The sequence below is a fragment of the Python bivittatus genome, unplaced genomic scaffold (genome assembly GCF_059951505.1).
Source record: "Python bivittatus isolate LINGU-HERP-01145 unplaced genomic scaffold, Pbiv_v1 ctg000330_np1212, whole genome shotgun sequence".
Lineage (NCBI taxonomy): Eukaryota > Metazoa > Chordata > Lepidosauria > Squamata > Pythonidae > Python > Python bivittatus.
Window position 1 is genome coordinate 34,033,957 of NW_028277058.1, and position 14,502 is coordinate 34,048,458.

At 42.6% G+C, this 14,502-nt stretch overlaps 1 protein-coding gene across 3 annotated transcripts in view; it reads left to right on the plus strand.

Annotated features, from left to right (window-relative positions):
* The window catches only part of ATF7IP (activating transcription factor 7 interacting protein), a 103,753-nt gene that overhangs the window by 43,415 nt on the left and 45,836 nt on the right, over nt 1–14,502 (plus strand). For 2 of the 3 annotated variants that reach the window (XM_007427708.3, XM_007427707.3), the window contains exon 3: nt 13,704–13,790. In XM_007427708.3, the coding sequence (XP_007427770.1) occupies nt 13,704–13,790 (87 nt within the window). The remainder of the gene's footprint in view (nt 1–13,703; nt 13,791–14,502) is intronic. The other variant, XM_025166346.2, reaches the window with a different exon arrangement.

Sequence of the window (14,502 nt, forward strand, 5' to 3'; positions counted from 1 at the left end):
CATCTGGCCCTAAAATTGCAATGATGATTATGAAAAATAGTGCTGTTCTTGTTAAGATGGTCTTAGCTTGAATGTTCTAGTCTCCCAGGATCATATTCTCCAACCTATCTCTCAGCTTAGAGAGGAGACTGTTAAACTATGGGGTAGTTAGTACATGAATTTGCCATGCATGCCCAAAATAAAGCATAACACTCACTCAAATATTACGTCACTGAAGTTGGAAACTATAGGAATGGGTTAATTCCACCTCTTCTAATTAGTATGACGAAGCAGTGGCTTTTCCATGAACTCCACTTGGAGGGTTGAAGAAAAAGAATTAAGCAGTAAGCAAAAGTGACTCCTTCCAGCAACTATGCCATCTAATTGGAACACAAATAAGAGACCAAAGAACACAGCTAGGCAAAGGATGAAACAGCCTGATCGGCTAGTCACAAGGTCAGACCGAGCAGAAAAGTGACAGGCTCTGTGACTGAGCAAAGTAGCAGAATGAGGAAATGCCAGTAACAAGCCTGCTTGCAATATATATGAAGTGAGGACCACTTAGAACTGTTCTTCCTGCATAACACAAGGCACTGCATCAACAACAGTGACTGTTCGACAATCAGCTAGTGTATCAGGCAGCGCAAACAGTGGTGGGCAGCCAGATCCAGCAAAGGCCAGAAAAGAGGGCACAGCTGCAAGCAACATCTCCAGGACACAAACAAAGGTGCCAAATCACTCTTTCTTCCATTGGCAGAATGGCAGCAAGAGAACTGAAGGTTCTGAATATGGTGGTACATGATGGGGGTGGGGGGGTGGGAGGATGAAACAAGGAGGGCTTAGGTTGGTTTAACAGCATCTAGCATGGCAATTCTGGCTAGAGGTGTTACAGATATTAGATGTCTGCCCAAGCAGACACCCTAAATCTCAGACTGCTGAAAAAATGTATCATGCACCAACATTTCAGACGAGACATTGAAGTTGATACTGTTATAACCATATGACTTCCTAGCCTTGGTGGACTGCTCAAATCCTGTTTATACATTTCATTCAAACCTTTCCGTTAGAAGTTCCTCAGGTTCACCTATGGGTACAACCAATTTCACTTCATAAAATATCCTGTCAGGCTCAGTTGAGCACCCATAGTTTCGACAAAACCCTGCAGATATCCAGTGCAGTTCACAAATTACATGGGCATGATGTGGCGTGACCATAATTGCCAGTACTGCTGCATTCTCTACTAGTTGCACCTTCCGAGTGGTTTTCAAGGGCAGCCTCATATAAAGCATATTAAATAATAGTCTGTGTGTGTTATGAGCAAAGTGTAAGTGACTGTCTGAAGGGTGCCATGGTGACTACAGATGCCAGCCTAGTTGTGGATGACAGCCCATTTCCAAAACAGTGTTGTACAAGAATGTGAACCCACCATACATTGCCACTGCTGGTGATATTGTCCCCACTGGAGTTGGGAGCAGTATGTCTGGCTCTGAAAGTACTATCATTTCAAGTGTATGGGCATCACATATATGTGTGAACCAACATGCAAAAAGCCTATTTAAATAATCAGGGCTAATTCATATCAAAGGGTCTTCAGAAAAAAGGCCACACCTTAATGACATGGGTGGAGAAACTTATCCTCTTCATATCAGAATGCATGAAGACATCATGAACACTATGTAGAGTAGCTGAGTCATCAGCTCATCTATTCTTCTAGATGGAGAATAGGTTCTACATCTGGAGATTTCCACAAAATTGCACCATGATGAACACCCCTCTTTTGACTTGTGCTCTATAGACAGATTAATAGCTTCTTTCAGTTCCAAGATAATAGAACATAATAGCCAGGTGATTTTTACACATTCCCATTTTTTCTAGTACCATCAATATGGTGTGCAGGTGAATCTATTTAAAGCCATGTTGATTCTAACATCCATTCTTGCCCAGGAAAACATGGTTTTCCATTTAGTGCATTAGACTTTTGATATAGATATACAGGTAGTCCTTGACTTACGATCGTTCATTCAACAACCGTTTGAAGTTATGGCAGCACTAAACGAATGGACTTAAGACCAGTGCCTGAAGTTACAGTTCTTGTAGCACCCCTGCAGTCACATGATCAAAATTTGGGTGCTTGGCAGCCTGCCCGCACTAACAACTGCAGGGGTCCTTCAACTCCCCCCAAGCCTATCTCCCCCCCATCTGTGCACTTTTGTCCCCTGCATTCTGGCCCCTGTTGTCCTAGCTGACCTTTGCTGCTTTCTTGCTCCAGCTGCTGACCAAGCATGCCCATCCTGGCCCTTTGCAAGGCAGCTGCTGGCTGTATGAGGCTTTCTTCCCAAGCTCCCACACAGCGGTTTCCTCATGAGATCTGGGGAAGATGGCCTCACGTGGCCAGCAGCTGCCTTGCAAAGGGCCAGGATGGGCACGCCTTATCAGCGGGAGCAAGAAGATGACAAAGGTCAGCTGGGATGGTAAGAGTCTGGTGGCGAGGGTGACTGTGGTTGGGACTGGGCTGGGGTGGCTGGGGCTTCCCGGGACGCAGTGTCTTGGTGCTGCACTGCTGGGCCGTCCCGGGGCACAGAGTCTTTGTGCTGCACTGCTAGGGCAGCTGAAGCTTTCAGAGGTGGCTGAGAAGGGCTTCACTCTGCTTTGCAGCTCGGACTTTTTTCAGCCCCAGAGCTACAGCACACCAGGAAGCCCCTTTGCACCACACTGCTGGGCCAGGCTGGGGCTGGGCTTTGTGGTGCAGCTCAGGAGCTTTTTCTCAGTGCAACACAGAGCCCAGCCCGGCCCAGGAGCACAGCTCAAAGGGGCTTCCTGGTGTGTCAAGGCTCTGGGGCTTTTTGCAGCCCCAGAGCTGCAGCATGCCCAGAAGCCCTGTTGCTGCAGTGTACTCTTTCCCTGACCTTTCTGACCCTGCACCTCAGCACCCCCCCAACTCATGTGCAGCCCACACTGCCCCTCTAGGCCCCCCCACCCCCGCAGCATCCCCATGCTCCTTACCTAGGACTCCCACTTCTTCCCAACGACCTGCACAGCAGGTTTACAACAGCATCCGGGACTGCCCAGGATTGCCATCGCTAAGCAGTCACATGACATCACGCTTTACGGCCGTATCGCTTAGCATTAGAAATTTTGGTCCCAATTGTGGTCATAAGTCGAGGACTATCTGTACTGTCACAAGGTCCAGTATTATACCCAGACCCACAGTATTGTACATCTGAAAATTTCACTGAAAAATCTCCCAAGTACCAGTAAAAACTTGGCTGTACTGTGTTACAAAATGCACTATAAACTTAACCTGACCTAGCTTGGGAATATTGATGTAATATAACCTTTTCCTGTCCATTTCATCTTTGGTGACTGAGAACTGTATTAGTACTTACTGTGAAATAGATGGACCCACCTATCCTTTTTGATCACCAGAAGATAGACCTATCTACCCTACCCCATTTGTCTGTGGAAAAAAAAAAAAAAAGAATCCAATCAGATAAGGATTGAAATAAGAATTTTACTAAATTTTGCTATCTGTTACAATTCCACTTCCATGTTTTAGTCACTGGTGTGTGTTTATTATTTCTGTGAAATACTCTGTAAAGAAGGAATTGAATCACACACAAAATAGAGTATGAGACTGAAGGGGGGGGGGTTCCTTAAGAGATAGAAGTGTTAAGACCTATCTTTTAGTTATCCAGAAGAGGTAGAGGTAACCCTTCCTTCTTGGGAAGCCGTTTTTTAGTGACCAGAAACCAACCTCACACAGCTGAGCCAGATTATCTTTTTGCAGCTTCTCATCAGCAAAGCTATCCATATCAATTTTTAGAATAGACCTGATATAATAAACTGGTATTAATGAGTCAGTGGAGCTGCAAGAAGGACCTGAAGAAAAGAGGTTTTAAACAACTCATTTCCCTGTGCTATTTCATAACTTAGGACTCATCCTGTCAGGATGAGGGCCAGAACTTAAGGCCCAGGAGGATTGGGAAAGAATGACCCCTGTACTGTTGTTACACTGGTCTCTGTTGCACTTCCTGGATGGTGGTGGTTTGGCTAGTAAGAAAACTTAGTCATCTTCTTGCCAACACAGGGTTCCCTCTGAGAGCAGAGTAATTGGTTTGCCATCTTTTCTCTTTCACCCTTGTACTTTTCCAAAAGTGATGAATCACACCCTAAGGGACCAAATGGCCCATTTATTTAGCTGTTTGAGTTATTTATCATCTGATTTATATAGCCACCCATCTTACATAAGTAACTCTGGGCAGCTTACAGTAAAATAGATGAAAATAATAAAATACATAATATAAAATAAAAAACATGGTAGCCCAGCTTAATAAACATCAATAAAGCCAACAGATGGATTCTGTCACACTCCCAGGGCCCTAGACACAGGCACAAAACCAATTTTTTAGGGCCTTTTGAAAGGCCAGCAGGGTCAGGGCTGTCTTAGGTGGAATGATCCACAGGGCAGGTGCCATAACAGAAAAGGCCCTCCTCCTGGCCCCCACCAGTCAGCACTCCTTAGCTGTCAGCACCTGGAGCATGCTCCTCCTGCTGGACTGGGTAGGACAGGTAGAAACAACTGGGGAGAGGTAATCCCATAAGTAACTCATCCCAAGCCATAAAGGGCTTTAAAGGTAACAACCAGCACCTTGAATAGCACCAGGAAGCACACTGGAAGCCAATACAGCTCCCAGAGCAGTGGTGTCATATGTGCCGAAAAACCAATGCTATTCACTGCTTGTGCCATCGCGTTCTACACCAGCTGAAGCTTCTGAAAGTTCTTCAAGGGCAGCCCCATGTAGAACGCATTGCAGTAGTCCAATCTGGAGGGCATGAGGGCATGAGTGACCATGAGCAGGGCTCCCTGGTTCAGGAATGGGCGCAACTGATGTGCAACCCAAAGTTGTGCAAAGGCCCTATCAGTCACAGCTGTCACCTGCTTCTCAAGCAGGAGCCATGAGTCCAAGAGGACCCCAGATTGTGCATTGGGTCTGTCTGGGGCAGTGCCATCCCATCCAGAACCAAAGTAGGTCCCCAAAGCCACTTGGATTGAGCTGAAGCCTGTTACACCCCATCCAGGCTCCTACAGCCTCCAGGCACTGAGACAGAACTTCCATGACAAAACTGAGATAGATATAAAGCTGAGTATTATCACCATATTGATGATACCTCACCCCAAATCATTGGATGACCTCACCCAATGACGACATGTAGATTTTAAACATGAAGGGAGAAAGTACTGAGCCCTTTGGCACCCCACAAAAGAGGGGCCGTGGGCTGGACCTCTCCCCCCTACCAACACTGACTGGAAGTGACCCCAGTGGAAGGAGGAGAAGCAGTACAACACTGTGCTGTCCACCCCCAGCTCCCAGGGCTGCCCCATAAGGATACCATGATTGATGGTATCGAAAGCCACTGAGAGGTCAAGAGGAAAGATGTATGCAACATTCCCATACTGTTCCTGCCAGAGGTCATCCAAGAATGTAATCAATGCTGTCTCAGTCCCATACCCAGGCCTAAACCCTGACTGGAAAGGGTCCAGATAATCTGCTTCTTCCAGGGCTCTCTGAAGCTGCAGTGTGACCACCTTCTGTACAACTTTCCCTAAAGAGGGAAAGTTGGAAACTGGATGGAAATTGTCTGGGATGGTAGGGTCTAGCAATGGCCTCTTGAGGAGGGGGTAAACTGTTAGGGAGGGGCCTCTTGAGGAAGCAAAGAGTTAACTGCAGTATTAGCTTGAGTGCAAATACAGTTATGACACAGTTGTTCCTGAGGCTAAACGTTTACATGCTAAAGATACCTTGACAAGGATAAAGCAGATGAAGCAGACCAGCTTCCATCACATAGCTCCTACAACTGCACTGTTAAATCAGTCCCCAACCCTCATATGCATCTGGGCATCTGTATTTCCTGTGCTTGAAACATGCACTCCAAGAATTCCTATATAAAAACCTACAATGGGTGTTTATTCAGTCTTTCCTCATCACCACTCTGTTACTTTTTGTGAAAAAAAGTCAGGAAAGCTTTAGCTCTATTACAGTTTTAGAACTGTGAACAAGATTACAATTCAGAACTGTTGTCTCCTTTCTTTCTGTCCTTTCTCTAACCCATTTCAAACAAGATAATATAAGTGCACTGTGGTATTCTTTGGTTTAATTCCTCAGTGGTCTTCCAACATATTCTGGGACATCTTAGATTGTTTCTTCATCATCTACAGGTGAAACTCGAAAAATTAGAATATCGTGCAAATGTTCATTTATGTCAGTAAGGCAACTCAAAAGGTGAAACCAATATATGAGATAGACGCATTACATGCAAAGCGAGATATGTCAAGCCTTACTTTGGTATAATTGTGATGATTATGGCGTACAGCTTATGAAAACCCCAAATTCACAATCTCAGAAAATTAGAATAGTGTGAAAAGGTTCAATATTCTAGGCTCAAAGTGTCCCACTCTAATCAGCTAATGAATCCATAACACCTGCAAAGGGTTCCTGAGCCTTTCAGTGGTCTCTCAGGCTGGTTCAGTAGGAATCACAAGCATGGGAAAGACTGCTGACCTGACAGTTGTGCAGAAAACTATCATTGACACCCTCCATAAGGAGGGAAAGCCCCAAAAGGTAATTGCAAAAGAAGTTGGATGTTCCCAAAGTGCTGTATCAAAGCACTTCACTAGAAGGTTATGTGGAAGGGAAAAGTGTGGTAGAAAAAGGTGCACAAGCAGCAGGGATGACTGCAGCCTGGAGAGGATTGTCAGGAAAAGGCCATTCAAAAGTGTTGGGGACTTTCACAAGGAGTGGACTGAGGCTGGAGTTAGTGCATCAAGAGCCACCACACACAGACGGATCCTGGACATGGGCTTCAAATGTGTTCCTCTTGTCAAGCCGCTCCTGAACAACAAACAACGTCAGAAGCGTCTTACCTGGGCTACAGAAAAAAAGAACTGGTCTGTTGCCCAGTGGTCCAAAGTCCTCTTTTCTGATGAGAGCAACTTTTGCATCTCATTTGGGAACCAAGGACCCAGAGTCTGGAGGAAGAATGGAGAGGCACACAATGCACGATGCTTGAAGTCCAATGTGAAGTTTCCACAGTCTGTGTTGATTTGGGGAGCCATGTCATCTGCTGGTGTTGGTCCACTGTGCTTCATTAAGTGCAGGGTCAACGCAGCCGTCTACCAGGAGATTTTGGAGCACTTCATGCTTCCTTCTGCAGACGAGCTTTATGGGGATGCTGACTTCATTTTCCAGCAGGACTTGGCACCTGCCCACACTGCCAAAAGTACCAAAACCTGGTTCAATGACCATGGGATTACTGTGCTTGATTGGCCAGTAGACTCGCCTGACCTGAACCCCATAGAGAATCTATGGGGCATTGCCAAGAGAAAGATGAGGGACATGAGACCGAACAATGCCGCGGAGCTGAAGGCCGCTATTGAAGCATCCTGCTCTTCCATAACACCTCAGCAGTGCCACAGGCTGATAGCATCCATGCCACGCCGCATTGCGGCAGTCATTGCTGCAAAAGGGGCCCAAACCAAGTACTGAGTACATATGCATGCTTATACTTTGCAGAGGTCCGATATTGTTCTATTTGTTATTGATGTCATGTAATATTCTAATTTTCTGAGATTGTGAATTTGGGGTTTTCATAAGCTGTATGCCATAATCATCACAATTATACCAAAGTAAGGCTTGACATATCTCGCTTTGCATGTAATGCATCTACTTCATATATTGGTTTCACCTTTTGAGTTGCCTTACTGACATAAATGAACATTTGCACGATATTCTAATTATTTGAGTTTCACCTGTAGTTGACAGGGCTATGAGATATTAATGAAAATTTTATAACTAACACAAACCTAGTTTGTTAACTGAGAAATTTGACTTAGATCTACCTTTTGTAGCTCTCTCCAGTCATTTTTGAAGTAGAGTCAATGAATGATCAGGCTAAATCTACCCCAAAATATCAAATGTTTTTCGAAATTTTCAAAAATAATTTAGTTTCATCAGTTTGTATAGGCGGTTTATTTCCGTATTTGCATGTATCATTGCTCTGCCTATAGTCTTCTTGGAGGCAAAAAGTGCATTCCATTTGACCATTACAACAAGCTATCTAACGTAAGGAATTCACATCTAGGCCCATTATAGGCCCATCTAGGCCCACCTTGATCCTTGTCTTCCCATTATTGTAGAGATAGATATTTCCAACACTACCATAGAGGGATACTTTTACTAGCTTCCAGAAAGGAGATAACATTATACACCCACTTTTACTACTCCTATAACTTAAATCCTGCCAAACAAAGCTACACCATCAGTGAAAAGATGCTGCTAGCCAGGAAAATTCCTTAGACTTGCCAGTTATCACTGCAGCTACTAGAATGTGGTGGTGCTTCACTAGAAATGAGTGTATATTTTATTGGGCCTCCTATTCTGTGTATAAATTGTTACAATCCAGCTACAGGATATTTTATCTTGTACAAAATGCTACATATAGTATCCTAAGGGTTTTCATATCTGTAAATTAAAGAGAACCTACAACATTGCCTAGCAAGCGTGATATCAAGTTGTGCTTGATTGTGCATGTCAAATCATGGAAAACAGTCATTTTAATTTTCTGATTACCATGCTCTCATGGGTAAGACATGAGATTGGTTATCAGTTATTCTTTGTTTATGCCTCCTTTTTCTTCAAACATTTGGATTTAATGGATTGCCCCAATTCATTATATTAATTGGGGTCCTCAATTTATGGCACGAATTTGATAGCCATTTGTTGTCCTTGGTATAAAAGTGAATTCTCTAACTGATAAGGAGGCTTATATGTGTAAACATTGCCCACGTGCAAGCTGGCTCACTTTTCAGAAACTATAGGCTGCATTCAGTCCTCTACCAAAAGCAGTGGAGAATGTAGCTCAGACATCAGGTGTTTTAAATAACATATAGAAGGCTCACAGTTGACAGCAAAGGTACTTGCCAGGATTATTTTGCTATTTAACCATTTTCTTAACAAATCTAACAAAACGAGAATTGCTTCCTCGATTGTTCATTTCTACTTTGCTCTTGGGCTCTGATCCTTGTCCACAGTTTACCATCCACAGTCCGCTGGGTAAACTGAATGTACAAATGCTACTGAAGCAATTGTGTATGCTACTACATCACTTACAGCATTTGCTAAACAAGGTATTAAAAGCAAAATTGCAATTTCAGTGAGGGAAAAAATGAGGAACATAGAAATCAACACGGCTATACAAAATCTTAGTGAATATCTGAAAAGAATTTGCTACTGGCCTCAACTGCCATTGCCAGCCTGCCTTTTAAAACTTTTCTCACTTATGCATGATGGTTGAAGTTAGGGTGGGTATGTGGACCATACAGATGAGCTAATATGAATGGAGAACTATTTTTGAGCTCTCCACTTACATTATCCTCTTTTAGTGAAGAATTGAGGTGGGATACTGAAGTCTTCCTCTGGTGTCATCATCCATATTAACTCTGGTGACCTCTAGATCTGTTCTACATTGAAACATTTCCTCACTGAGGTTTATCTGACTATTATGGTCCTGTCAGAAAATCTCAAATTTCTGTTGCTAATCCCATTGCACATTTGAGGAGATAAAGCCCTTTCCCTATTGTATTGTATTGTATGTTCTCTCCCTAGGTGAGAGTTATTTTAGAGAAATGCAGTATAGAATGCTTCCCATCCTCACATGATAGCTTGTATATTAGTGGAAAAGAGAAATATGAAAATTCGATAATACTCTGCAATCATATGGAAGGTTGCATTTATTGGATGGTTTGCACTGGTTTTTCTTTTGATTTGATTTCTTGATGGCCTGTGATATATCTGAAGTACTGTGATCTGGTATAATCCAGATTTCACCAGGTTGGTAACATTTGGCTCACTGGTGCCCATTGGAGTTGGCCAGCTTGTTGGGTAATACCCTTTCAACCCACTTCCTAAGTAAATTAGTATGGTACAAGCCTGCTTTGTAGTTGACAGACCCCATTCTGTCAACAACTTTAAATACCATTTTGCCTGAAGTTTACATTCCTGGCTAATAGAAGTAAAAACATTGCTCCTTCTCCCTCAGACTCCCTTTGCATTTAAAATCATACAGGCATTTCTGACTCTTCTGTGCTACTTTTAGGAGTTCTTGTGCTATTTGGCTTAGCTTTTGCAGTGTATTACTCTATACCTTCTTTGGACCTTCTACTTTTTTTTAGTTTAACCCTTCTTTACTATATTTAGCCCACACCAAAGCTGCTTCCCATACAGCAGCTCTAAGGGACTGAAATCTGTAGATATTTATGGTATATGTGAACCACAAATAGGAAAGCAAATATCCCAGTACTTGAGATTCCAAAATGCATATTTCTTCAGCATGTGTTTTAGTACATGGTTGAGACACTCTGTCTAAAGGTGATTGGGGCTAGTCCTTATCCCACCTTTGCTGCCAAGTTATGCCAGGGATTTGGAATGGTACAGAAACTCGGCACAACATTTTTTTTGGTTGGGAAAAAAACCTTTTGAGTTGTTACAGAAAAATCTGTGAAGAAAAGCATCCCTCTGAACTGTATCCCCATTTCCCAATTCAGTTTGTTGTCAAGTAATTTAACTTTCAGCTTCCTTTTTAAGTGGAATTTTTGAGGAACCAGGCCAGCCTTACACATACTAACATCCAGCTGCTTGGCTCCTTTCCTAGAACACAAGCAAAACTTGACTCCTGTTCAGAAGTCTAATTTCTCCCTGCTGAAGAGAAACTTGAACAGGATATTTGCTTAGCCTTTCAGGGTGGGAAAACTAAGTATTGATCCCTTCTTCCTCTATCTCTTGTACCTCTCCCTTGCTAGTAGCTTGGCCTACACCAGCTGTTTGGTGTTGGAGATAACTTAGTTTGCAACTTCAGGTTGATCTTGCCTCTGAAACTTGCAAAGTGTGGGGAGGCCCCTTTTTTTTACTTCTTAATCTTGTTCCTTTCCTTGTAAATGGCATCTACGTTGCTGCTACCACTAAGTTGCTCATGCTTATGCTTCCTGCAGATTTCTCTCTTTTTCTTCATCACCTCCTTCTTTCTTACTAGTTGCTGGGTGCTTCAGACTCTTGGTAGTTTGGTAGGACTGGTGGATTATTAAGTTGGTCTGGTGACTGCTGACTCTGGCTAAGCTTCTCTCTTGTCCCTTGCTGGGATGATTTGTTGCCCTCCAACTGAAACTTCTGGCTGGGCCCAACTGGAGTTCTGTACTGTTGTTCCAGTTGAGCTTCTCCCCCCAACTCAAGCCTTTTAGCTGCAGGATAGGGTTGCAGCCTTTCAGTCTAGTAATGAATAAAGTTGTTTGGTTGTGATCTTCCACGCTTGGCAAAATCAACTATTGCTAGCAAAGCTATAATTTGCAGAACTATACCTTTTTTTGTCAGCTTAACTCACCACCAACCAGTTTATCTGGATCCCTGCCATGGTCTAATATTGACTGTCAGCCCAAGTCCCCTGCTGCACTCATCCAGTTGCTCCTACTGGCCAAGGCAGTTCCTGGACTCTCAGCACTGCCTGTGTGCCAGTCAAGCTGTCTGGGCTACTGCTGATCCTCACCAGCTGGCCTGCCAGCTGAACTGTCCACTGTCCACTGGAAGCATCCCATGCATTCCTGCTCTCTGTCTTTAATCACTTCTGGGACTGTGGAACTCTTCAGTAACTCAGAACAGATCAGAATTTTCAAGAGTCTTGAAAACCAACACAGCATCTTTTATTCTTGTAAGCCACCCAGAGTCATTGTGAGTGAGTTGGGCGGCCATATAAATTGCTTAAATAAATAAAATCTTTAGCAGCCTTCTTTCACTGCTTAATAACACTAAAACTAGCAGCATATTGCCATCTCCCTCCGCCCCCCGCGTTCTGCTACCAATCCCAGCCACATTTCCAGTCAGGCCCCCTGCCTTTTCCTTCTTGTGGATGCTTCTTGAAGGTAAACATGAACTTCAAGAATAACATGAATGTGTGATAAGAACAACCCAGGTGTTTAGATTAGCAAGCTATCTTCTCATACTGGCATCAATACCCAGGAATATGCTAGAGCAGATCATAAAGCAATTTATCTGTAAGCATTTTGAAAGCAGTGTAGTTATTACCTGAAATCAGCATTGATTTCTCAAGAACAAGTTTTTGCCAGGCTAAACTTAGTTAATTTTTAATGGCATTTTTAGTAGATTGTGGGAATGCTGTTGGTATAATATATCTTGTTTTAAGAGTTCAAGTATGATGTAAAAAAAGTGTGATGAGGCAGCTAATTAAAAACCTGTGCAGGACTACACAAGATATGTTTTCTTGTCTTGCCCATAGACACTTACCTGAACAGGGCATGTATAAGACAGAAGGCTTTAAAATGACTGACTTCCAGAGATTTAGAAGTAAAGTAGTAGCATATTGTGGCTAGTCTGGCTGAAAAGCTGGTGAGTTGGTCAAATGGAAGACTTCTGAAAATTATCAAGGAGAATTCTAGGGAGTCCCCAGGGCTTTAGGAAGAAACCCAAAGATGTCAGAGAAGATTGGCATGCGTAACCATGTTGGGAGGTTTCAAAGATAATGAAAAAAAAAAAAAGGTTCCAGAGGAATCGTGCAGTTGATTATTGAAGTCGTGGCTGAGAATTTATGGAATTAGAATCTGCTTATGCCAGAAAAAGAGAAGTCAGCAGCAAAGAAGTCAGACCAAACTTCTAGGACCTTACTTTGAGGGAGGTCAACTGGTAGAAATGGCTGGTGGAAAGAATCTAAGAAGAGAACTGCAGCAGAGAGGTGTAGAATTTGTTCTGTGCAGCCTGGGTATTTATGCAATAATGGTGAGATGAGGGTAGTATGAATGTCTCTATAGTACAGCCACTGGAGAAGCACATGCTCCGTTGTTTCTATGTGTCCAGAGTCACAGGGGAATTGTCTTTCTGGGTAAGGAATCTTCCTGTATCAATGTTCAAGGACAGCTGAGGAGAGGGCATGATATCATGCCAGAGTAACGGTCTTCTGGTTTTTAGGGACTTCAAGTAAACTTAGGTATGCCATAGGGGAGGTAGAGTACTTTTTGGATTCACTGGCAATAAGGGTTGGGGTCCTGGCTATATCCAATTGGCGCTCTATGTCTGCTACACGCTATTTAATGAGTCTTTTGGCCTGATCATATCCCATGCTGAGTAGAAGACCTGAAGAAAAGCCCAGGGAAGAGATTTTAGTTGCCACTGCATGTTTCCATGTGGATTGAAAATCATCACTTATAATTAATGGGACAAGGCCAAGGGGAAAAAAGGATAGTCTGAGCCAGTAGTTGAGTATGGTCACCCACACTGTAGCCTCCACTTTCATGAAGCCTGTCTCTAGTCATGGGGTGGCATTAGAGATACAATTTGGGACTTGAAGGGCTGATCTTAGAAATTTGGATTGTACAAGTACTGCTGGTGCAAAATTGGAAAAGGGGCCCAGCTGGGCCCCATAAAGAAGTTGTGCTGTTGGCTTGGCTTCAAATAATTGGACAGTTATCCAGTATTTTGAACATTAAATAAATTTAAATGAGAATATTAAATGCTTAGAAAATATAGTGGTTTTAGATGTTCATGAAGGTATTTAATCTTCAGGTTTTCTAAGCCTAAGATTCAGTTTATTGTATATATGTTTATAAATAAGTAATAAACTGTAGTAATTTTGCCGATAAAGATAAAACTGACTGGTTTCTCTCACAGAAGGTAGAGAAGAAGAAAAAGAGAAAGAAGTGGACCGCATAGAAGAAAAGGAGCCCAACAAGGAGGAGAAGAAACCTCCAGAAAGATGTATGTATAGCAAAATTAAATTCATACAGCCTGCAGGAATTATGTTGCACTATCTTTGTACGTTGGCTATATTTCAAAATAGTGTATCTGTAGGATCTTCAACTAAACATTGCAGTGTATCTTTTATTGGAGTGTCTCTCTTTGGGAATTCAGGCAGTGTAGAAAAGTAATTTTGATGAGGTTTTCAAGCCTTGCTGAACAAAAGAAAGACCACACAAATCCTTGCAGTGCTATAAGGCAATAGAGGGCTCATGTTTACACATACATGGTAGAGTTCTTGAGAGTTTAAAAAGGTAGTAACAAGGAAAAAATCTCTCGAGTATAAAAAGGTTCCATTCAGTTTTCTTCTTCCTGAAATATCCCTGTATTGTGCAAGAAGGGAGAATGCTAATCTTCATATTATACCTCCCCCCATATGTGTATGTGTGTGTATATGTATATTATGTGAATATATATATATATACACACACACACACACATCTAATAGCAATGAACAAATGAATTCACTTGTTTCTTCCTCGTTTCCTTCCTTTCTGCTGTCTTCAACTCATATTTTATTATTTCATATGTTCCGGAAGCTTTCACATTCTATGTTGAAATCACCACCTTATTTTTTGGTAGTCCTGTTTTTTTGTTTTCCTACTGATAGCCATTCTACCACCTAAATTACCTACTATGTGGAGTTTCAGGATTCCATACAATATACTTACAA